Genomic DNA, 27,800 nt, shown 5'->3' on the forward strand with positions numbered 1-27,800 from the left:
ATCATAAATGATAACTTGGCACTTGTGCACATAATAATTAATAACATTGCAGTGAACTTAAATGCGCAAGTGATACACTATATCATTTTACACTGCTACAATAAAGCTATTTAAGTTGATCTTTTTAATTCCTTGAATTCCTGCTTATCTAGGAAACCCTTAAAGGACCTTAAGATTCGACAACTGCCAGCATTTCTTCTTCTATGTATATTCAATTAATTGTAAATTACAGGACTTGTCAATTCTTTTTTATATTTCTTATGTATTCATCAACACTTTGAATTTTAATTTTTGCATTTGAACCACTCACGTACAGTTTAGGTGATTTTTTTTCAACATTTCATTTTCAACAAATTTGGCATAAAATGTATATGACACTGCAAAATGATTTAATAAGGGTTACATATTTGCAAAAAGGCAAAAAGAACGTTGTTTATCTCATTTCAAATGCGTTGCAGGGTCTGCCTCCTTTATGTACAATATTTTGGTAATTTATCCACATTTATCGATTATGGAGAGAAATACATTTTCGCCTAATAGTGAGAACAAGTTGCTTCATTCTCTGTAATGCACTTCTTTTGTATTGGCAAAGAAAATCAAAGAACACTTTTGAGAAAACATGCTTAGTTCTGGACTGTATTTACTGCAAATGTATTTATAAATCCAAGAAAATGACGGATAAATTCGATAAATAATTTCGTTGTGACGTAACATCGGCCATATCAGTTCACGTGTTTTTGAAACTTTCTATTTTCACTTGTGAAATGCAGGATTCTAATCATGTGTCAATCAAAGAGTAATTTGTGCATTATTGATATTCTATTTCAGTGAGATAGGATGCCAATAATGAACGAACATATAAAACGTTTCTAAAATCGAGACTCAGAATCATGTATCATGACGTTATAAGCTGAAATGAAGAACTATCAAGTTTCTAATCGAAATGTCGTCATGATTGTACAATTTTTGATATGTACAAAGTTTCCGCAGGCCGTATTACATCGTCTTGTAAAGTAAAGAAAAATCCTGCACACTTGCATTTATTGTTATATATAGGTTATGCTAAAAGGAAAAGTAATGTAAATATATACACCAGTAAAACAAAAGTGTCTTTCTCCTATCATAGAAATTAAAGGGGTAAGAATATTTTTGAAATAACCCGCATTAAATATTAAAAAGGGTTAACGAATAAAAGTTGTAACTTGGAGCTGATACCTCACCAAGTGTGCCTACCGACAATAGTAACCAGCAAAAATACCTACATCTTATATTCTTGCTTCTCCAGCATATATACGTTTTATATCAAATGAATTTTTGTTTTAGTTTTTCACTATCAAAAGACGTTATTATTGGAATTACCGTCCAATGTTTTTTTGTAAAAAAAACTAATTTTTAATCAGGAATGAATGATAATAGTCAACATGCTAAAAGATCACAAGAAAGTCTTAAATGACGATGGTCAAAATACTAAAAGACCACAGGAAGCTTAAGAATGACGATGGTAAACTGCTAAAAGACCACAAGAAGTTTTTTGATGACGCTCGTCAAAATGATACAAGACCACAAGAAGTTAAATAATTTCAATAGAAATTCCAATATATATTTAGAGATTTGGGTAACATTTCTTCTAAAATTTATCAAAACAACAAAACATCTGCATCAGACATTATAATTATTCGTGACCTCAACACTGTAAATATGGGCATCATATACAGTGCCATTTATTCAACGACTTTTACAAGTACAGTAGCACTCTCCATTTTCATAAACTCAGTATCACATGGCAGTCTACGAAATTTTGTTTTGAGTTTGCTGTTAACACAAGGTACATGTATATTTAGTGTGGGTACAAGAATTCTGATTACGCAGGAGATCTGCAAATTTTGTTTCAAAATGAGTTCATGCATACCGAGATTTTCGTGACAAAAATGAAGATATTTTTCAATCGATCTATAGCGTGTTTGCAAATTAGGTTATCTACTTTTGAAGTATACTTACATTTAATAATATGCTATTAAATGGTGTGTTCGGTACTCGTAATTTTCAAGCGTACATGAACATAAGCAGAAGAGTGCAGAACTCTTTTGTAGAGTATATAAAACTGGAAAATAGTTTCTAACGTAACTGGCTATTTTGGTTTTATTCTGAACAACTAATACAACTCATAATATTTTTCTATTTCATTACAACCAAATCAGTTAACACCAAAACACAATAAAATGAACACTTTATCAGCAAGCTAATGACAATCACTAGAGTGCCACAAAGGGACACGTTTAATTACACGAAACAGACGCTCACAAAGTATATCTCCCGTGAAACATATTATTGGAGGCACGGTAACACAGATACAAAAATAAAACAGGTCTCCAGTAACAATGAGATGATTACTGAGTTGAAAGCCAATCAATGGTGAATTTACATGTATACGTGCATATTCTTTTCGAAGACGATGATAAATAACCTTTTGGAAATATTTTTCAGCCCTTCAAATCAATTTATGTGGATCTTATAGTATCTAAAGCGCAAAAGACGTTTTAAGCTACTTCCGTGAAATAAAATACAATATATTATGATAGTTTGCAGACGATATATGACTTTTCCAAGAACTATGTCATACAACATATTTATCAGAGTTTCCTTCTACTCGAGCAAAAAGCGTTTATACCGAATTACAGGATGCCCAGTATCAGATGGGAGCAAATGATGCTATGGCATCTAAATTAAACATCTCCTTTTCCAGCCTACGTTGTGAATGGCAAAGGTCAGTTTTATGTTATGGCCTGGGTACGTTTCTTGAATAAAATGTGTACATCATGTAATACGCATTTATACTGAACTATTCCCACGAATGGGTAAAACTTGTGTAAAATCAAGTAATGATTGAATCGAAAGTCATAACTATTTAGAACCGCTATATGGGCGATAGACCGTTAATTAAAAATAAAACAAGCCACAAAACTTCGCCGTCGTCACATTACTTTCATTTTAGCTCTTATTCTTAAACAAAGTCTGCCTAATCGGAAAAACAATAAAATAACTTCACACTTTTCTTACTACATGTACCGTTGTCAGTGTCTAGTCTGACGCTGTAAAGAGATATATTTGCTTGTAGTCAGTCATTGCATATAATACGGGACAGATCTTACTAGGTTGACGATTCGTACCAACTTTGTCAGTTTTGCGTTCTTTAACCGCTTTTGAACTCGTTGGTTTTGGTATAAACGCATGGAATGCTATACGATGTATTACTATGCTTATGTAATATAGTCTTCTGACATTTTACAAAAAATGTATGAGTTTTCTTGCAGTGGTATTAACGCAATTTTACGGAATTGTCACTTTAACTATCCACTATCCCCATATGATAGCACATCATCGCGGACATATCTGGATTGTAGTTTATAGTACAATAAATGTTTTCAGGCTAAGGATTCGAATACTTCTAACATGTTTGTGTTTTACGACATAACATTTTTATATCCTATGTTCTATCGGTGAATATTGCATATATCTGTATGACAAAGTTTAACAACAAGAACAAAAGTACATTGTAATATGATACTGTCATAAATATAATCTGTACTAATTGCATTGCATGCAGACAGTACGGTGTTCCGTTTGTACAATCGTGACTTTTTATTTAAAACTAAACCGCGATGCAGGATGGTACGACGACGAAAACGCAATGGCGCGATGGCACGATGATGAAACAACGATGGTACGATGGTGAAAACGCGATGGCGAGATGATGAAATCGCGATGGTGCGATGGTACGATGGTGAAATATCAATGTAATATCGCGTTTTCATCATCGTACCATCGCGTTTTCATCATCGTACCATTGTGCCATCGCGTTATCACCATCGTGCAATCGCGTTTTCACCATCGTGCCATCGCGTTATCACCATCGTACCATCGCGGTTTCACCATCGTGCCATCGCGTTATTACCATTGTACCATCGCGGTTTCACCATCGTGCCATCGCGTTTTCACCATCGTATCGTGCCATCGCGTTATCACCATCGCACCATCGCGTTTTAACCATCGTGCCATCGCGTTATCACCATCGTACCATCGCGTTTTCACCATCGTGCCATCGCGTTATCACCATCGTACCATCGCGGTTTCACAATCGTACCATCGCGTTTTCACCATCGTACCATCGCGTTTTCACCATCGTACCATCGCCTTCCGGTTAGAAAGGCGTAGTTCCGTGTACTTGAATTTTTTTTCAACAATAGATGAATGTATCTCAATGTATTTTGTGAGAAGAAATTTACCATTTAGATTCTGCTGTTTTGCAAAATGTTTTTCATAATGTTCAGTGCTCAACTCATTAAAACTGTAAAATCTTCAAGGCCACGTCCTTTGTATTTATGTATGCATAAAAGTAAATAAAAAGCTGGATGTAATAGTTATTCTTGTTAGGATGTAGAAGGTACATAGTGCAATGTGAAAATGAGATTAATTACTGACACATATACTGTACCACTGCGCATGACCACCGGAAGGCGATGGTACGATGGTGAAAATGCGGTGGTACGATGGTGAAAACGCGATGGTACGATGGTGGTAACGCGATGGCACGATGGTGAAAACGCGATGGTACGATGTTGATAATGCGATGGTACGATGATGAAAACGCGATGGTACGATGATACGATGGTGAAAACGCGATGGTACGATGATGAAAACGCGATATTACATCGACATTTCACCATCGTACCATCGCAACATCGCGATTTCATCATCGTGCCGTCATGTTTTCACCATCGTACCAGCGTTGTTTCATCATCGTGCCATCGCACCATCGCGTTTTCGTCATCGTACCATCGTACATCGCGGTTTAGGATTCAATAAAAAGTCACGATTGTCCAAAACGGAACACCGTAAGACAGACCTTCCAGGCTTGTCTGTACTTCTCGTGTTACTTCATTTGGGTGATAATCATTATTACATTCATACGTTATAATTGTAGTTTGTTAGCTCATCACTGTTTTACTCTTCTATATAAACATGGACGACTGAGTCCATTTAGAATTATTAATTCTTCATTTCTTATTCTCTTCATATTTTATTTCACCCCCAAATTTAAAATACGCAGATAATACATCCCACCTCTTACTTTGCCAACTGTCTAACAATAACATATCATGATTCTATTGCATTGCACTGCATAAAAATTCCTTTACATTACTTGGACTATATTTGTTCTGGTGTAACGCATCCTCGAACTATTATACTTATTATCTCTATTAAGCACATCCATGCTTAAAGTTTTAAGTACGCTATTGTAGCTTCTTTCTTAATTTTCCTATTCAAAATACTGCTGAAAATATTTTCTACGTACATCTACCTCCTTCACAAAAAAAAGAAAGAAAATAATTATGATCTCGTGTATGTGAAAGTTCATCAAGTAGAAAAAAACACTTATTCAATGTGTATTGTTAACAGAACAATGATATTTTAAGGGTAGAAAATTAAATATGAAATTCAAAGAACCGATTGCTTGATGGCGTAACATTAGACATATAATGATTTTGCGTTGCCTTTGAAATGGCTTCTGTTTTCACTCATAAAAAGAAAAGATTATAATCTTGTGTCAATCGACGAATAATTTGTACAATTAGGGTTTCTGTAACGGTGAGATAAGATGCAAATCGATTAATCAAGATAAGATCTGTAAACTAGATCAAGATTTATGACGTCACTCACAAATTGATATCAGTTAACTTAAAGGTAAGGTAAAATTGACGTAGAGTGCGCATGCGCGAACTTTTAATTCCGTTGTTAGGTTCTCCATCTATATCATAAATTGGTAGATATTTTTTTTTCATGGAAAAAACTATATCGTTAAAAAAGTATGTTTCCAAAGGATTCAATCGTCTGCTCTTAAGATGGTCAACATAGTCTGCATTCTACAAACATTCCTAAGAATATCTAACTCCAGTTTTCACTTCTTTTGATATCTCACTATGTCAAATACATGTTGTATCAATACCCAGACCGTATGTTATCATGTCAGAAATTGTCTTTAAATAGCATTTTCTCTTTATAAAAGGGATGTTAAAATATGCATGTTAAAATTTCAGGTACACTGACGGAGTTGCTTTAAGACAGACGAAATTGCTATAATAGAATATCCGGGAAAATATTTCATCATCTCTTGTGGAACAAAAATCATAAAAACCGCGCGGCTTACATAAAAAATGTCTAAAACGTTGTTCTTATTTCTAATAAAGGGCTAATGATTTACGATCAATCATTTAAAACATACGTAATAAACGAACTTTCTTTGTGTAAAATGGCTTTCCTATAACGGTCAACCGCGCGCTACAAAAGAAACTCAATATTCTTTCCAGGCAACACATAATTAAATGCGAACAATATACTAGCGTTTGTACATACATAACCATCTTATGGCGGATTCATTCTAACTAGATTATAGATACGGGAGATATTTCTAAACTTCACAATATATTTAGGAAAGGGAATGGGCATGTCCTTGATTCTTTGATAGACTGATATGAAAATATCGGACCTTGCACAGGTTTTCGTAATGGAAATTTAGAGAAAAATCACAATTTCCATGACATTTTAGCGAAATAGAAAGTTTTTAACTTTTCGTAGTCTTCATAACATATTGTCTATACGACGAAACAAAAGGTGTAGGTCCATTGCATTATTTTTGAGATATTTGCTTGTTCTTAATCAAAGAGATATGCACGTTTCAAGCTGATTTTAAGACACTACTTGAATTACTATCTAACGTTAAACTCTTTATTATCACAGTTTATTAATGGCAACCTATGAGTAAATTTGTTCAAAAGTCAACGTCACTATCTTCTTAAAAATATCTGTATGCCGAGTCTACGCTTTTTCTACTTATCCTGATAAATGACGTTATGTCATTACTTACGGTTTGTCAAATGTGTAGAACTATCTTAATTAAAGACCATAATATCATTCCTTTTGAGTACTTACATTGTATGCTTTTATTGTAAAGCTTTATTTTATCTGTGACTTTCACTAGACAGACATATCAGTGTATAACTGGGATTTTTGTCAGTTGAAACACTCCTGCAATTTGTACAATAGCAACATATGGGGAAATTACCGTTTTATGATACTATTCTGAATATTGAGTAATAAAGGCCGAGTGGTTCAGATTACTTGTCCTTCGTCCCTGTGGATCAGAAAACTCACTTTGGGTGTACCGTTATTTCATGTGATATAGCCATCCATCTGGCTCACAGCAGGTCGGCGGCTCTACTCAGGTGCCTGGTCGTGATAAAATAATACCTTAAGTGGGACCTGGGTTTTTATCCCACCAGTCACCATATTACATGAAGTTGTGTCGGTATGACGTTAGACCCAACAAAAAACTAAAATCCCAAAAATAAAGAGAAAAGGCAATTTAAAGACGATTTCTGACATGATAAGAATGGAAAAATATGATCAAGTATCATTTGTCTTTAATACATAATATGTGAACCTTTGACTGCAATATTGTGTCATTTTATACTGAATTAACTGTAGAAAATCCTCATTAAATGCATTTTTTTCTAGCTTAATATAAAAATAACTTACGGTATATGCACAGTTGCTTGTACAGTTCACAATCTTGCAGTCATTTGTGTCTTCATAGTGCAAGTACAATTTATAATTTGGCCAGTCATAATTTATTAGTTTTGTACTATTTCAACCTAACACACACTACTGTATATACACACAGACATATTATTGCATGTTTACTTAGATGCCGTTTAATAAACAATCATTCTTTCAAATGTGGAGTCTTAGCCTAATATACCTTTAATGGAACAAAATTTATTTTTCTGTCAAAAACTGACTTAAAAGGGTAAGGATCCTTTGTTATATATTCAAATAAAGAAAGCTTAGGGGAATCAGGGGATTACAGTTTACCCCGCACCCCCCCCCCCCCCCCCCCCCCCCCCCCCCCCCTCACCCCACGCACAATAAAATTGCCTGATGCTGATTTGTATTCTTTTTTGCTCAAACTTAATTCGAAGCTGCAAGTAGACTGGATATTTCTTATAAAGAGGTAAAATCAAAGAATAACTTTATATGAAAAGTGATATACTACAGTAGATTGACATGCATTATGCCAACAGATTTTTTCGATGACCAAGGACGTCATGTCGACATGCTTGTTCAAATCAAGGAATGTCACAGATCATCTAAAACTTAACCTATAAAGAGGACTTATGTATTATTCAGGTAATAACAATGACTAATTTAACAGAAAAGAACTGTTTTAATTACATTAGCTATGCGCGTGCATCCCAATGGACTCGTTTTAATTACCGTGGAAGTTGATACAGAGATAAACAGCTTGTTTTCAGAAACAAAGAACTGATTGACGTTCTGAAGTGAGTTTCATTACTCCTGGTTTGACAGCGTTTTTACCAACGATTAATTAAAAATACTTTGAACACTGTTAGTAACACTAATCTTGGTTAACTAATACATTACTATAGTATGCAGACGTTCAGAAGACTGTTATTATTATTGTATATAGATGTTTATCTATTTTCTGGCTAAGAGACGTATGTTTTGTTAGTAAAATACCCGTTTGATTCATTCGTATCTATCAACCTGAATGTGCACCATGTCAAGCATCGCTTACTATTAAGCATGTGTAGACTAGTATATACTATGAAGAGTGTTGTTTGAAATGGTTTCAACAGACAACTTTTCATCCATTTTAAAACAGACAAGCACCTTTCGTAAATTCCGAACATGAAACATTTTAATTCACATCTATTGTGATATCATAAGGTTAACAACTGATATATCAAAATGATTTTAACGATGTCTTTTTCAAATTACGTTATCAATACAACTTCTGTACGGCGAAAACGGACCTTTTTTGCCTATTCACAGTAAAATCAAACTCACTCAGTCGCATACTTGTTTATGTTTCAGTTGACCTGCCTGTTCTTTCGAAATCAACACAACTGAATGCAATTTTATATTTCTGTAAACATTTTGTTTAGAGGACCTGTGCCCTTGTCTATATAATGGTCTCGCACATTTTGTAGTGAGAGACTCTGTGTGCCCATCCATTTTGAAGGGATCTTTTTTTGAATAACACAAAAATGTTTATCTGCGGTGTACGGTTCCAGCTGCGTTTGATATGCTCAATGATTCCGATTTCTCAGTTGTTTTTGTTTAACTTTTTATGCGCTTACTTTCTTGATAAAAATAATATACAGAAAGCACTGTATCTCATTTTCCGTCAGAATTCCCGATGGACTGTATCGCAAGGCCTCCAATATTGCAAATTATGAACGTAAAGCACTTTTAATATAAGTACAAATTTATCAAATGTCGTGGAAAATTTGTTTTATATTTTATGCAACAATGGAACGTTAATGAGAGGTTAATATACAATTGGTTATGTCTTCTTGCCCTAATGACACATTGGTTTATTGACCTTTTTATGTATACATTCGCTTCATATTTATCTTGTCGTTTCTATATGAAACACAAACTTAAATATATCATTTGTATTGCTATTTTCAACAACAAGGTCATCATTTTTTGAGAATCGATATGAAAATGATTCAGCACGCATAATGACGTTGCTTCATGACGTCAACGTCAGAACGCGTTGGCGTTCCGGTTTCCAGGAGCCATTATGATGATGGCGCATGAAGAATACTGCACAACTATGGATCCTCAATGGCGGCCGTAACGATCGTTTAAAACGGCTTTTTAATACTATTGATAGTATGTTTTATAATAGTAACTTTTAATTCTTAAGCTCAACGAGAAAAATATCTTCATGGGACTGGATATTAATTTTGTCATTTAGCGGTATAATCAAGATATAATTTTATATATAAATACAGTAAAGGTAATACTAGTATTACGAGGTGAGTTATACCAATACGTGCTGATTTAACTATTAAAATGATCATAATATCAAAAGATGAAAGAGAGTTTCGACAAATTTCTATTTACTTCGTATCTTCGTATAAAGTGACCGTTCCTGATCGAGTACATTCAATGACTCAATAAATAACATCATATAAAGTATACAAATTGTATTATTTACGTTTCCATTGTATGGTTTAATTTGTCTTGAGGATCAAAGCAGACGTAAATCATAATTCAATTTCTAATTAATGCTGTTGTCGTCTGCGAATATCAAGAATGTGTTGAAAATTATGGTATCTCCTCCGATTTCTCTTGTATCACATAAAGCATAATGCAAATTACATAGGGGTAATACTGACAGGCGTAACAGATTAGTCCAGACTAAAACTAATATCATGAGCACTCCTAGCTACGGTAACAGACTTTTACGTGCACTTTTTGACTTTCAATTCACGCGCTGAAGTACAAGGAAAAATATCAAGTTTGCATTTTAACGCTTTCAGGAAGTACCCATTCCCACCCATTAAAGCGAAACCCTAGAGCAGTGTCTGTAATGTGTATGTGTATGTACATAAGTAGACACAGTAAAACATATAGACAAAAAAAAGGGAAAACAGTCCCCAGGGCACCGTCTCAGACTGATCAGTGACAAAACCATCAACGGGTTAATTGTAATTAACCACTAAACCTTATTCATTACCATGTTCCAAAGTTATAGAGCAGTTAAGATATATAACCACATGGTGAATCTCTAACACACACATAATGGAAACAAAATGCATGAAATGTAAACCACAGAAAGGCTTCGGTGACTGCATATACGTTAGAGAAAGTTTTTTGATTTTCAACGACAAATATTCTGTGTGTTTATTAATGATGTTCAAACTGACCAGAGTATAGTTCAATTATTAAAAAGTATAAAGTGATCCATTTGCTGCACGTTGAATGCAGTTTGATATGAATCACATGTACCATTGTTGTGTGCCAGACACTTGAGATCGGGTACGATGCTTACTTTTCATCATAGCATTTATGGTTGGTTTGACATTAGTATGACAAGACCTTTGTGAGTAAGTAGACTGTGAAACCGCGCTTTATTAGCGAAATGTACCTTTTTTTTAGATTATTTAGGTAACTTCGTTATCTATTTTAGACTGAACACCACTAACTTCGGCTGTTCTTCATCTCACATGAAATCCACTTACTTAATAATGTTAGTGGCCAGTCTCTAGACTCTTTGCGGCTCATTACTATTTGTTCTTCGTTTTCTATGGAAGCTGCGGAACATGTACGTCTTATTAACATTATGTTCTCATTTTAAAAAAAATGAAACGTAAAGTTACACATGTTAGACTATAAAATGTTCGAACAGAAATATGTAGTATCAGAATATCACTTCCCACTACCATGTCCATTTTTCTTTGCCCTAAGAAAGTGTTTTTTTAAAAACTTTTGTTTTTCATCAATAAATGCTGCTTACGTGCGAAATTGCAGATTTTGTCTTGAATTTGTCTCGTTTATGTATAAATCTCTCCGGAATTGTTGGAAGAAGTTCGCACTGGGATTTCATTTAATTAAAGTGGCACATCTTACTCAGGTTTACAACTGAAAAAAAAAACATGAGTGTTCCAACTTCACCCACCCAAGATCACAATAATCATGACGCTTTTATTCATTCATTTTTGCATAATTATCATGCAATCTGTATCTAAAATTTCACGTCTTGCTTCGTACATTTGTATATTTTAGCACTGTAACAATTCTGAACAATTTACCAGACCGGAAAAAAAAATATATTACAGTTATTTTATTTACAAAGCATGAAATATGAAGTAGACAATTCAAATGATCCGTTGAACTGTAGCATTACAAGCGATGTATTTTAATTTTATGTTTCATTGAAATTGTTTCTGTTTTCTTTTATAAAAAATAGAGGATTTTAGTCTGTGTAAATGGACGAGTAACACGTGCATTTAATAATTTCCGTTATACAGTAAGTCTTTCAAACGCGTTACTCCATCCAGACGTACGAATAAAATCGTTGAACGTTATATACTCCAAGTTTTGCAAATCTCAAAGACCCGAATTATACTCGATTGTACTTAGTCATGTATGAACTAAATGGGTTTTACAGCTTATGACTTTATTTGATTCACATTTATCCTGCTAAATTTCTAAAATGGACTGGCCCATCATTCAATTTGGGTAATACCATTTATTATTCAAAGGGGCGTTCACTGAAAATGTACTGACTGAAAAGCGAACAGTGCAGATCATGATCAGACTGATCTTGGTCTGCGCTGGTCGTAAAGGCAGAATCACTTGCCGCCAGCAGGCTAAGGGTTAAAGAAAGGTATAGAAAGCTAGCCTGTTATGTTATAATTTTGTTTGTATATTACAAAGCGTCAATATTGGAATTTAAGGATGACTTCCCGTAATACTATCCCAATTTCACTAAAAGCGTACATACAACTTGATAATGTAAGCTTTGAAAATGTCAAACGATAGAAATAAGGTGCATATTGACAAGTTATATAGTGACAGAAGTTCTCAAAAATTTCCTTTAGATTACCTCCCCTGATAATTTTGGTTTTTCATGAGTTACCTCCCCTGAAAACTAGAAAAAAATAATTTTCTCCTTTTTTTTAATAAACTAAACTAAACTCCTTTTCCCTACGGGGAATTTTAGATATCTTTTTGATATTTGTATCAGAACCATATAATGCAGCTTTCTACCGCAACATTTTCTCGAAACTCAAGCTCAGATTCTCATAATCAAAGAAATTATGTATTTCCCATAGGCATCAATGTTAACTTCAATACCGATTTTCTCCCCAAAATAATGATAAAATTCGAAAATCTCTCGGTGAAACGTTTTTAATTTTGAATGTCTTTAAAGTGACCAAATTTCATTTAAATATTACCATCCAGTTACAAGATATGAAATATGGCTGTTACACCATGTTATCCTTAACATATTTTCATCATATAGAAAAAGTACAAATGACACAAAGTTTCAAGAAACATGACGGAGTTTCAGTGAAAGATCGAAATAACTTTCAGATGAAATATTCATACGAACGGTGTCACAATAAGTAGAACTAAGATGTTGGGCTCAAGAATGAGAGATATTTTACAATTATAATTATGTAAATCAAACAGTTACATTTTTATGTCATGTTTTTAATGATTCTTCCTAAACTTTACAGGGCCTCCGTGGTCGAGTGGTTAAGGTCCTTGGCTTCAAATGAATTACCCCTCGGGCCTCGCTTGGGGCGTTGAATTCTTCATGTGAGGAAGCCATCAAGTTGGCTTGTGGAAATTTGGTCGTTCTGCCCAGATGCCCGCTCGTGATGAAATAATACACGGACGGACACCTAGGGTATTCCTAAAGCTGGAAAGTCGCCATATGACCTATAATTGTGTCGATGTTAAGGTAGTTCTGCACGTTTGGATCGAAATTATTTCTACAATGTAGAATTTGATTAAACACTGATTTTTCAAAACTTCAGAATATACCTAGAAAATTAAGCAAATAAAAAAGATAGGGTCGTGCGCTTGATTTTTTGCTAGACTGATTTGAAAAATAGGGACCTCACACAATATTTCATAATGGGAGTCTATGGGAAAATCATAACTTTCTTAACATTTTCGCGAATAGAAATTTTTCTACAATGTAGATTTTGATGAAACTTCTCACAGTTGTAAATAAAGACATGGCCTATAATTTGATGAAATATAATATATAGGTCCGTGTGCTTATTTTTGAGATATTTGACCATGATTAAAGTAAACCGGACATTTCACGCTAATTTTAGGACGTTATTTTGAATTATTTAACATGTGATATGTTTTAATATCATATTTTGACTTTATGATATAACAACAGTACCATTGTAATAAATTTACTCACAGGTTGCAATTAATTCATAAAATGATTTTCTGTTCCGTACGCCGAATCCAGTCTTTATTCTACGTTTTCCGGAAAAATGGCGTCACGCCATCACTTCCGGTTTATCAAACGTGCAGAACTACCTTGAGTCTTTACCAGTTATGTTTAGAAGACCGTTTTAGCTTGTTCTCAATACACGAATGGCAGTTATTTTAACTTGATTATAAAAAGATGTACTTCGCAAACATTAGCATAAATTGCCGGTGATAAAAAACAATTTTCGATTGCATACTTTTCAGTGAATTAAAAAAAACCTCAACTTTATTTACTTTACTAGCACAGCCTATGACAGATATATTTGATAGTTTCTGTGTCTTGTACTGCAGTAATTCACAAACGGTCTTCTAAACATAACTGGTATACTAATAGTCTATAGTAAAGAAATCAACTGACTCAAAAGATTTAATATTTATGTACTGTAAAGTATGGGCAGAGGGAATCTTAAAGGCGTCATCAATACTGAGATGCTGTTTTGGTATCGTGGTCAAAGTAATATTATGGCAGTTGTTATGCTTGAACCCGCCATTGTAAATATTAAACGCTAGATAATTTTGATAAGTTGAACTATTGCCTTTACAAATTTCAACTTGTAAATTATGTCAATGAAAAAATAAATGTAATCATGTAAATGTACATACTGATTCAGTTTTAGTTTTATTGTAACAGAGTTATTAGTTGTATTTTTGCAGTTTATGTAATCAAAAGGACGAGGTAGCACCTCTATATATATGGCATTTTCCTACGTAATATGCTGGGCTCGAGCTTTTTGAAAATCAACACGATTCGTACAGAAAACAGGGGTAAATATCCCGTTGTAAATATCATCGACGCCTTGTTTTGTCTTGTAAATAAAATAAACATCACAACAATTAAAGAAATGAATCATGATATATTCCAAAAAGTTTCATTTTATCTATCGGACAACAAAATTAAAAAAAAAAAAAGACCATTAAATTATAATGAATTGACAGGACTATGTGATATTTTGCTTCTAAATAAAAGATGTATTTTTATCAGAAAGCGAATTACAACGGAACGTTGGTAGATCTAGATCTGTTTTTGGTTGTTCTATCTAGCTATTTAACAGAGCCTTTAGCCTGATTATTCCTTTGCTTTTATCACTCTTGAAAAGAAAACAATTCATCTTTTTGTCGCAAGCTACAGTAAAAATGTACGGATAAGGACTAAAGTATATTTTTGTGCGTTTTATTTGATACAAATCATCAAAGAATCGCAAGAAGTCCAATGTGTTTTATACCCTTCTAAATGTTCAAAGATAGCATTTACTCTATTTACATATGTTTTCAAACACAGGGTGAATAACTGTGTAAACATTATTGTCATGGAAACCAAATCTTCCATATACAGAATGCAAAGACATGATAATATAACGTTTTGAGAATTCCTCAACTACAATGGATAACGGGGAATATACGGGAGATAAAACAGATTTTAAGGACCCTTATCCAATTCAAAAAAACATCCACAAATGCTTCCCGATTGCTTTTCACAATATGTGTTACAATCCTGTATTCAATGTTCTAGGTGCGGATTTTAATCAAATTTTCTTCGATACACAAGCATAACAAGCATTAAAAGCAACTAGATCGTGAGCTATAAAAGAATTATATGATACACATTCTTCAGTTTCCTTCTAAGAAAATGCTGGCCAGACTTTAGATTGTTATAACAGACAAAAATAGAAGATGATGCTCATTTAAAATGCAGAATGCAACTAAAACCATGACCGAAACGAGGCCGGATCAGCCAAATTAACTCTCTGCTTTCAAGTAATCATCTGTAAGGGTAGTGTTAATGTCGTTGGATATCAGATAGACAATTTAGACATCTAGCACCACATGTGTTTATAAGCCAATATATAGCAGCATATAAACTGTAAAAATCTAGCACCACATGTGTTTATAAAAACTTTTATTGTTACGCCAATGTAAATGTGGTGATTTCCGGAGATTTCTCAATACCATACTTTGATACCTTCCTATTTATATTTTAGGTAGATAGAAAATCTACAAAGAGACTGCTTCCATTCGCATAAATTACTACAAAATATTTTGAAAAAAAATAAAAGATCTAACAGGCAAATTTTGTAAGAATTGTTGCGATTGGATGAAAAGAAATGAACTTAGTGAACAGATTTCAATGATTATTTGCCCTTTTCTGTATCAACAAATTTTTGTAACATGTTAACCGTTCTTTCTGCATCTTTTTTTTCTCCTACAAATTAAAAGTATGAGATTTTTCTCCTACAAATTAAAGGTATGAGTTTTTCTCCTACAAATTAAAGGTATGAGATTTAATCTCAGTCGACGAATAATGATATGAATTAAATGGGGGGTGTGGTGGGTTAACAACTTTAAAACACAATTACATTATGACATCACGTCGATTAATGATATTTGGCGCCATACAAGCGTCATGAAGTAGCGCATCCCGATTTCACCTACTTGTTTATATGAAGGATATATCAGAATCGAAATAATGTTTTAATATATATATATAGAGAGAGAGACTCCGAATCGGCTGTGCGCTGCGCGTAATAATCACTCGTGACTACGCCTTCGTGAAATTATTCCGCAGGCGTATATCCCCTTCGTACTGTTTCGATACATTAATGGTTCTGCTATATCTCATTTCGTAAATAAGTTTTTCTTTTCATATTAAAATCATTTACATCGAACTTGTAAGAATGCTGTGTAAAGAAAGCGTCATGGTGGGTTTGCTACCCACGACGAAAAAGAATCAGTAAATAGATATCTCAGTAGGACCCCCATGATGTGGTACATTCCCACATTGTAAGAAAATGTATTTTGCTCAAATTGTACTAATGACGCCATATGTAGTATATAATAGTAGATCTCTATAATAAAATATGACAATGATGTACCATGTATTTAGCATTTTTTCTATTTGCTTAAACTGTAGTAAAGTATATTTCAGGGTTCGTAATTACGCCTACAAAAGAGGTAATTCTTTAACATCATGTTAACACTTTCGATACTAAATCAAGAATGTCATATAAAAAGTACAAATTAATGTACCTAAAATAGCTTCAAATTGTAAGAAAGATAATATGCTACGTGATATTATTCAGCGATATCATCAATGTAATAACTATACATTCAAAGCGCTATTTTATAAGCAAAGAAATATATTATGTGAAAAACGTATCGACACTATTGCACCTTATTCAAGAACGTCTCGACAACCTGCTATTGAATCCTATATCGAATGAAGCTTGCTGGCTCAGCATTTTGCCAATTACCAAACAGATATTAGCATCTGAAGTCTACAGATTGTATAATTTACGTTTTCGTTTGTAAGATTTCGTTTATCTTGGGAACTGAAGCAGACACAGAACATATTTCAAATGAAAAAGCTGACAATAAAAGAAGATTATCTTCCACTTGGTGTTATATCTAAATCACAAATTCGCCAAACAAGTTGATACATAATAATTTTTGAGGCGTAAAATATATACCAGTAATTCAATCAAAATAGGCATTTCTCATGAAGAAAAGTGTGCACAACTCTACCGCCTCTTACATTTTGTTCTACTGTCCAAGTTATACAAGCAGAGCCTGGAGACAAGTTACTTTGAATCATAGCTAGAAAATATATACACAAACTCCGAGAATCTCTTGGACTGCCTGAATGTTTACCTTTAACCAGAGATCATGTTTGACATTTCTCTAAATCGGTCATGACTTTATAATATTATGTATTATTATTATTATTATTATACCAGATTTATATAGCGCCCTTTTCATGATCAATGTCACGTTCAAAGGCGCTTTACATAGTTCAAATGCAGCCACACAGGGCGCGTTATTCATCCTCTACTAGTACAGACACAGAGCGATCTGACCAGAGGGACAGAGTGAGACAAAGCCCCCAGGACAGGGAGATCAGAAATCAGATACAGGCTAGCTCGTTGCGAATAGACAGCCTGGTTCTTTAACGTGCCCAGTGTATAGCACTGATACACGCAAGGATTGCCTGGGTTCCTGACCAGTACACCTCTAGTTGGGTGGGAAACACTGAAAAGCGTTTCTGAAAATTCCCGAGTAGCTGCCGGGGATCGAACCCCGACCTCAGGATTGGAAGGCTAGTGTGCAAACCACTGAGCTATCCGTTCACCACGTATGTATGTAGCTGTCGCAGTTATTACTTTGTTAGTATCAGTAATCGTACTTAATGTTATCAATCATGTACTAATTACAACATAATTAGAAGCTAGAAATATATTCAGAAGCGAGACAATCCCCGATAGAGCAAGACAATCCTTCACATAACATTATTGGATAATGTCGTGCCGACCAATTTTCGATGATCTTATTATGTAATTTTTATATATAAAAAATGGCAAATATAATACGATTATAGGACCTTGGCTCCTAATTAAATCAGTTAGGACATGTTTAATAAAGAATTCTAATATACGTTTCTCTGTTAAAACACTCCTTCGCTGTTTCGACCAAGAAAGAGCGCTGCTATATTTTATCTACTGTTTTAGATTAAGAGCATGTAAGAATCGAAATAATTCATACCAAAAGGGTGTTTTAACACTATTTATACACTCGGGTTGCACCCTCGTGAAATTATTACGCCCGACGTATAACCGCACAGCGTGCATAAATAGTGTTAAAACACTCTTTTGCTATAAATTATTTCTTAATTCAGCAAGTCTACTTACGGTGAAGAAACACAAATGCAGCAACTGTTATGGAGAACATATTGGAGTTCATGTTTCACTGTGTTCTTTACATCTTTACATTACTGAAAAAAGATTAAAAGCACATTAAAATCCTCAAATCAAACCTGTTTAAAAGAAACCAATATAACAGCAAAGATTTTTGGCAATTTTTAAGTGCATGGAATAAATATAAACATGCAAAATCATGCAACATAGCAGCGTCTTAAGTAATCGGGAAGGCTGAAAGCGCTGTCTGTTCGTTTGCGCGACTTAAACACCTCCTATTATTTGCTCCCTACGCAAATGTCGATGTTTTGATAGAAAAATATCTGAACTAAAACGTATAATTACGGTTATCGTTAATTGATGGCCGCGAGTTATTGGAGTTCGATATAATTACACCGGGGTTTATTGTGCCTGGACTGAAGTCACTCTTACATCGTCTACTCTTACACCGTCTGGCTACTTCCTTTTTCGCTGCGATCGAACTGAGAACAGGTCGGTAATAGATAGAGCAGGATTTTTTTTTCAAAAACATTTTAAACACCCACCCACCACACCCCCATTTAATCATATTGTGTATACATATATATACATATATATATATATATATATTTATAGTTAATGTACACATTATACATGATGTTCCTTTTGGTGCTGCTGTTTTGTTTTATGTTTACAGTTAACATGAAGGATGGATGCCTGGCCACAAATGATTGGTGTTAGTTTTCACAGAGAAAAGAACATTGACGGCATGGTTCCCATGAAATAGTACCGGCCGATAGCGAGCTCCGAACATGAGTCATTATACTTATGTTTTTTATTGTAGTAATTTAAATAGATGTTTTGTCATAGACGTTGGGCTTGGTCGCTGATTCCCAGGATCAGGCAAGGATGTTTATGGCGAAAAGTGAACATGTTGATACAGTGCATTCAGTTTTACTGATTTATTTTATTGACTTAGTTTAAAGCCCTTTTGGGCGCATATATTCAGTGCTAAAGTTCGCGCAAATAAAACTCTTGGAGCAGTCAGTTAGATTTTTCTGGCATTCAGTTTAAGCCCAATTTCGGGCGTAGTTTAAGCCCCCGTTCGGGCGTAGTTTAAGCCCTATTTCGGGCGTATGTATTGCGTGTAGCCTTTTGGGGCATTTAACGGATTGTTTTAAGGTCGCCCTTAACGACTATTTGTTCGGTGACTGGTTGACTTAGTGGGGTTAACATGATGAGCGCGGGAACCATGTTTAGCCAGATCCAAATCGGGGAAACATAATAAGAAGAAATCTGATATTTTTTTTGTAAATTTACTTGAATAAAATGTGTTAAAACTTATATGACGTTTTATGTAATGTTTAGGTCGATGGGATGTCGAACAACTGGAATTCTTGAGTGAAGGCCTATTGATTAAATGATTTTATGGAAATGCATACTTTGCAAATTAATATACCAATGGTCAAAACAAAGAGGGGTTTATGCGACTGGCTTTCACTCGGGCGTTTGTTGTTTGACAACTGGTCGTCCTCGAATCTCCCAATAGTTCATATATATTATTCAATGAGTATCTCATTTCAAAACGTCTTTTTTGCTTATAAGTCGAGTCGGAATATTTATAGAAGACGACAAAATTGCTATTAATCGCTGTCTGTTATCAGTTTTGCAAGAAAGTTACACTGTGGTAGTTACACATTTGTGTTCTAATGATTTGCAAATCTGAAATTATTTAAAGGTATACTAGATCTAAATTTCATTTAGTCTTTAAAAAGTTTGTGTATATTAGGTTTAAAACAGAACGCACGTAATATGTGTTTAGTTAAACACAGTATAAATGTGTACTACAACTAAAAAAAATGGAAGTTTTTTAACCATTAACTGTCACTTTTGAATGTAGCTCTACATGCGCAAATGATTTATAAATCTGACATTTAGGTACACTTGATTCAGATTTTCTACATTTGAAGTAAATATCTAAAGGAGAAATAGTTTTATGAAAGATGAATGGATATCTTTAAAGCATTCATTTTGAAAATCACATGTGTCATTATTACCAATACCATTTTGCTGTGTCATGCCAGATTTAAACTTGTTTTAAATGATATTGTTTCGTTGTCTGCTAATTTAAGGTTCCAGCTATTTATAATATATAACGAATGGCCACTTACGTTTTAGTCATATATGAATTAATAATCTGGAAACAGAAAAACATTCAAACCACACCAAAACTGAAATTAAATATTAAAACTAAATATATGTACCTAGAGGTGTTTAACGTACCCTGTTGATCAAACCTGCAAACCGTAAAAGTCGGTTGCAAGTTCAATGTTATAGTGCTTGGAACAAAATGCTTACAGTCAATTCTAACACGACCCTACTAAACAAATTGTTATTATTATTTGTTGTTATGCAAAACAATTACTCTTAGTAGGTCACGTTACTACGCCATTGCCTCAAACATCATAGCGACGCGCTGGAAAACAAAATCGCAAAACAGCCAAATATTTGTTGGATGCCGTCAAGGATTCAAATGTGAAAGATCTGAAAACCTTGGTTCAGGCACGCTGAAAAAAAACTCTAGGACAGGAAACCTCTGGCTTAGACACGTATATTATATCCAGCAGAAATTGTAAACGCTTGGAAGGCATAGGCATTAAAACAGTCTGATTGCTGAACTAATAAAGGTCAGCATCTTGAAAATCAGGAGAAAATTTTCTGCATTCAATTACGTGTATACCCGCAAGTATTAAAACACTTTTAAACACTTTAATCTTATCTCGTGAGATAGTTATCGTTTAAAACGGAGAACCAGTGGTCGTTAATTTCTCATTTAAACCCGAATGTTTAATGAGTAAGATGTGACATAAAAAGGTCAAACGTGTTTTAATTCATCAAACGTATTTTTTACAAAAGTATTTTCCCATTTTGCTCTTATCACATTCTCAATCGGTTCATTGCTGGGCTCATCTGATATATTGCACCCATATAATATTTCAAAATATTTATTTCGCCAAGTGCTCTTCTTTATAACATGTGACAAAAAGGGGCAATTTTGTAGATTTTGCAGGTTGTAAAATTACATGTTGGCTGTTCGTGTCATAAATTTGATCGTAAAGGATAAAGACCCATTCTTTGATACTACAATAAACAGAAGGAAAATAAATCTAAATGTGTGAAGAGTGTCAAATTTACTACGCATGCACGTAATTTGTCTTTATACGTAAAGCGCTTAGCCAACAAAAATGATCAAAGATACAACACTAAAACTGAAATTGTTTTTAAATAACAAAGATACAGACAATAATTAGTTATCATCCACAAAGATATCTGGTCACTAATTATTTAGTTACTATGATCAAATGCATAGCTTTTTTTCAATTCAGTTTACTTCAGTACTTCACTTTCTTTTTGAAGTAGTACATCTGATAGCAATCGATTTATAACTAAACAATCAACACAAACAAATGCAGGTAACAGGATATTCTAATTAAAATGGGTGGTCTAAAACAGGTGCTCTAAAATTTTAATTTATTGCAAATTTTGTTTACTTTAAATCAACATATTTGAGTAAACGTTCTTTGGCATGTTTTTTTCGTGTACAGCTGTAGACAAATGACAGTTGCGACATTTGATCGGGCGTCGTGTGCTTTACCTACTGAACTAATCGGATTTCGTACATGCAATTTGTAACAGAAGCCATGTTAGTCAATGAAGCCATGAGGCGTATTGTGGCACCAATTTTGTAAATTCTTCCTTCAGTGTATATTTCATACTTTTCTCATTTTTATAGTGTTGTTATAAAAATGTAAAAAGTCAATTACGCTAAAACGAAGGGGTTCCGCTCATGACCGGAGAGGGTTGGAGGAGTGGTGGACATTTCAAACTCAACTCGAGTACGTTAAATTTGTTTTGGGCTATACTGACAAAGAATCTTCTAACATGTTTAGCTTACTATCATGGCATCAGACTTTACATGCCGTGTGCCGGCTGTTAGATGTAATTTATTTCCGTACTTGGACACATTTTTGTTTTATTTTCTGATACTTAAGGATCATGCAGGCTTTTGTTGTGGACAATATTCAAGACCGTATTGCCACTTTTCCAGATTTTGATGGTACGGGTGGGCACCTTGGTAGAACTACCGACCTTACGTCAGCCAGCTGCATGACTTCCTCACAAGAAGCATTCTATACTCCAAGCAAAGTTTCGCATCCAATTCAGTGAGGGACAATCTATGTATCTGTCTATGTATATGCCTAAATCGGTACAAGGGCGCGTGGTTGAAGTTGCTTTCTTACATAACCTTTCATGAAAAGACTCCGTCATGTCTGCTAATCTCTTACTCGATTGCGTTCTATGATTTCAAATGATCTAATAGAGTTCACTGAAATTATTTTGTTTCCAAACTGAAAAATAACCATGTAAGATCTTTTAAACAATAATTGCAAAGTATGATTATTCCAACACAATTACAAGGTCCGAAAATTCATTTTTGAATAGTTTGGAATAAGTTATTTAACAAAGATTATGCAAGCATTATTTTCTTTTTTATAACTAAACATCTATTTGCCATTTTACATTTACATGAAATTATACACAAGATTTGTAACTCATTAGTCGAGAATATTAAACTTACGTTTTACATTTTTAACGATCATGTTTATTCGCAAGAAAAGAACGTGCATATATCGATATAATATACTTTTTAAAAACTGAAAGAAACTGTTCCGAACTTTTTAATGCAAAATATTATTCCAAGATTAAGTTCTCCAGGTCACTTCAATACGCAGAGTTTTAAAGGATTAAACTATATTTATCGTTTCCGCTAAAATATTAAATTTAAATTCGGTACTAAAATGCATACGTAGGTGAAATTTAGCATCACCACACTAGGACTAAGCCTTAGATGCCTAAAAATACAGGGCGAGTGACCTTAACCTTTCGGCTACGGAAGCCTCTTAAACAGCTTTAAGTGCTACAAGTGTCGATTATAAATTCCATATCTACATGTACAGAATACCGGAGAAACTTATTCCATCTAAGGATTTAGCTTGAGATTAAGTATGGCATGCCAAATATGTTGTTAATTACTCTTAATATTATATGGTTATAAAACTTGTATTCTATTCTCATCCTCCTGAAGAATGTTTCTTAAATTTTCTTTCTTTTAAATTATTGATGATTATTTTGATATCGCACATTAATCTGAAAAACTCAAAGGGCAGTAGTAAAAGGATTTAAGTATGAATTTAAGTATCTTTAAAAGCACTCATTACATGATGTTTAATGTATATTTGATTTTTGAAAAATTCAGAATGATTTAGTGACACAAACAATAGTTTTTAATTCTCTCAAAAAACTCTTACCTTGGCAATTTTTAATCACATCAACAAGAAAACTAAAATGTCAGCATCACAAAACCTTCAAGTTACTAAATGAATTTAATGTACCCCAATCTAGTGAATAAATAAGATTTCCAAACGGAACAACACATAGATTTGCAGCGACAAGATTTTAACCGTTTGTAACATTACTCCATTTTCCTAATGTATACAACATCTTTAATCTACCCGAGTACCTACATCAACTTCCAAATGATATATTGAATGTCATAGAAAGTATATTTAGGCGAAAATTAAAATACTTTTACTGAAACCGAATAAGAAAATGTATTAATGATTTTGAATTGAGATTTTTATCAAAGTAAAGTACATTTTTGTAGTTTGCAATTGTTTATTGTTCTCTATATCGACTGATACAGGATAGACTTGTTACGCTAATTATCAGTAAATCTATGCTGCACATTTATACTTTTGTTTGAGTCAAAATTCATGACATGTCTCCAAGTAAACATGTTACTAGGTTCAGTGGTTGAAACAACTTTATTTTTTTTAATGAATACATACTGTTAATTTGAAAACTATTAAAAACGATCGGCAGTGGCTTAATCGCAATGTGCAGTATTTTATTGGCGCCGATTTTTCATAATACCTTATAATTATATAAAACATTCGTTTTACTCACGGCCTCTAGTTACGAAGGAGTGTGATGTTTTCCTTTCAAGCTAACCGGGCTGGTTCTCACTTATATAAATAAATACTTACTATAGTTCATGTGACCGAAATATGGAACACTATAATGTAATTACTGATATCAAGAAGATGAAATTGCAAATGTAACATTTATTATCGATTAAAATGAAAGTTTTCCGTTCCAATCGTTAGCGAAAACATTTGGTACGAGACAAGAAATAAAATATCATTGTACATAATACCCCACCCCTATGTAATATGAAAAACATGGCCACGAACAGGCAAAAATACTAGCTATTTGAACTGCGCAATTCTCACCTAAAATACCAGTTCAGCAAATGAATACTGTGCATTCTGAACAACTGATACTCTATCTTCGATAGTGCACCAGACATTTTTTTCGCAATGTATTTTATCGCTGAGTCACTCCACGTGTTCTAAGTTTTCATCAGCATTACAAATTTTTATTTAGTATGTGTCTTGTGCAATTCGAAAAAAAAAAACAGTATTAACACTTTTAGCAAAAATTTGTAAAGTTACTGTTCAGTGCAGTCTGTTTGTAATATCGATAATACTGGATTTAATAAAACATATTCCTAAAGAAACTAAGAACATAATTTATTATTGTTTTCGAATAAGACTTGATGAAATTAACTACATGTACTTGCAAGCAGATAGATAAGCGTATCATTTCTCCACCGGTAAAAATGTCCCAGAGAACAAGGACGTCGCCAAGCTTCTGATACAGATGAGACAAATTTCGCAATTAACCGATGTGTTAGGTTATACTGTCGCAATATGTAATAGTTACGGGCTATGTTCATTTTCATAGTATAAAAAGTATTACTTAGTGTGTAACACTGTTTAAAGCGTTTTGTTTACAATGTGCTTCACAAATATATATATGAATAATTTTAAGTGACGTCATAATAAAGTACTACAATATACGTCTTAGACATGCAACAGCATGATTTCTGCAGTACGGAAACGTTCATTGAGAAACATAGATTTTTCATGAAGTAGAACACAAAGGTGACCGTTTGTGTTATACACAGTTTGTTTTAGGCTAAATTCTTTATCGATTGTCAGAAAAGTTTCAAAATGTCACGACATTATACGGATTAAAAATGCAGTACTCCATAAAATGATATATCTTCAATAATGTATTAGAGTTTACATACTTCGTTTGATAGTATTCTAAGCAAGAAATTTGTCTTTGTCGCTTATCTCTGAGATTACGTAGGATAATCGTTTTTTTTCTGATCAATCAATACACTGTGATTTACCCTGTGTATTTATATATGATCTTAAGAATTGAGTGTCTATGAACATTATAACTTTCTCTCTCGTAACCTGACTGACTTGCATTTAAGAAATTCAGCTACTCAAGGTTTGTTTATATTTTATAAAATCGTGATCTGTCACTTCAAGAGCGGACGAAAAATGTAATTTAATTAACTGTTTAATATCATTTTTATTATGGAAAACAATCGTGAAATATTTAATAAAATTATTTTCTCACAACTGTTTCAGAGCACCACTGAGAAAGTCAGTTCAACTATGCCTGTTAATTTATTTATCCAGTTCACTGGTTGTTGTGTAAAAATATTCATCTGACATAGAAACATTTTTTTCTGGCTAACATTTGACTTAGATCGTTTATGAGCATGCTTTCGGAATTATCCCGATTTTGAGAATTCGTTTCGCAGTCAGGATAATATCTTATACAGGTATACATTGTTTAAAAATACTACAATGGTATTTTTCAACAAGAGACAAAATGTACAAGAAATAAAATGTGAACGAGTTTCATGAAAGTTCTTCATTCACTAGCTAAACGACATGCTTAAAGAGAATAACAGGATGTTTGTATGGTGGTATAATTTTGCAGGCACGGAACTCACGAGACGTACCTGTTGAAGGAGATAATGGACTAACATGTTACGCTTAACATAATAAAAATAAAGGAAAGGAACAATTTTTAGGAGAATTGTACATGTAAACACACCATAATTATTAAACATGCATTGTTATATTATTTGTTTGTTTCACAGGTGTAAAACTATCTTAAGAAATTAAAAAATACAATGAATTAAAAATTATACAATGACCCATTTAAGTTCGGCAAGAACAGCACTGCTGTTAGGGATTTCTTAACTGCCTTTTTGGGAATATTTTTTTTCAATTCTTGTATTTAGTTAGATGTGCAATATTTTCTTTTAAATACCCATGTTTACTAAAATATACTGTTTTAAATTCATAAAAAGCGTTGTTAGATTTTAAGTAACGAGAAAGGGTGTATTCAAACGGCATACATCTTGTTTTCAATTCTTTTTGCGATGTTCCTTCATTCAAGAGAAACTGCATGTTCGCTATTTACCGAGAATATAAAAAAATCCACTACAGAAGCAGTGTTGATGGGATTTAAACACAGTAAATTTGCAAGGTTCAAGGTTATAACAACCAAGTTTGGAGAAAAGGATCTTACACTTCAACATCATACTAGATGAGTCAGGGCTCAGTTGCATATTGTGACTGATTTCTCAAAACTGAGTTTTATAAAATTGGAACCAGATCTTGTTCAATGCCAACAAGGAACAAAATTGTTTTTTTTCATTTAGTCATTATAACGAATATTACATACTTGTATGGTTTTGAGGATATAGCTTAATAGTCCGGTAATAACACAAGCTCTTATCAATATGCTTAAGAAGAAGTAAAATCATATCGAATACAATACACACATTTCTTAATGAAAACTTTTTATTCATGAGGTTTCGTCTAAAGACTTGAAAAAGTAAGTTCTAAAATAATAAAGTACGTATTTGAATTGAGTCTAATACATACATGTACCTCTTTGTTTGTTCTGGCACTACGAGGTCCATAGACAAATTGACATTAAAAATCGCTTGACACTTTAGAAACGCAGAAACTATGTTTGATTAGTGTTGTCCGCTGTAATACGCATTAAATCATCTATATGTCACGGCAGTAATTTAACATTCAAAATATATTCCGAGTGTATTTGAATGCTCAATGAGTCCTTCCTTGAAGTTACTATAGACATTGATAACTGAAATCTATAATCTTTAATATCACTACAGCTAGTCCAATATCATCCATTCCTTTCAATACAATGTGCACGACAGATCCAGATTCTGTGAGAAAATCGGAAAAATATTCTCTGGCATGCTTACCAATATAA

General features: G+C 33.5%; 1 protein-coding gene across 5 annotated transcripts in view; it reads right to left on the reverse strand.

Annotated features, from left to right (window-relative positions):
- LOC123564824 (proto-oncogene tyrosine-protein kinase receptor Ret-like) overlaps window positions 1–27,800 on the reverse strand; it is a 185,455-nt gene that overhangs the window by 55,079 nt on the left and 102,576 nt on the right. For 2 of the 5 annotated variants that reach the window (XM_045358673.2, XM_053537438.1), the window contains exon 2: window positions 18,576–18,658. In XM_045358673.2, coding sequence (XP_045214608.2) covers window positions 18,576–18,627 — 52 coding nt within the window. In that variant the 5' untranslated portion in view covers window positions 18,628–18,658. Of the gene's footprint in view, window positions 1–18,575; window positions 18,659–23,929; window positions 24,116–27,442; window positions 27,727–27,800 lie in introns of those variants that run through there. The other 3 variants (XM_045358674.2, XM_045358672.2, XM_045358671.2) reach the window with 3 other exon arrangements.

The sequence above is a fragment of the Mercenaria mercenaria genome, chromosome 2 (genome assembly GCF_021730395.1).
Source record: "Mercenaria mercenaria strain notata chromosome 2, MADL_Memer_1, whole genome shotgun sequence".
Lineage (NCBI taxonomy): Eukaryota > Metazoa > Mollusca > Bivalvia > Venerida > Veneridae > Mercenaria > Mercenaria mercenaria.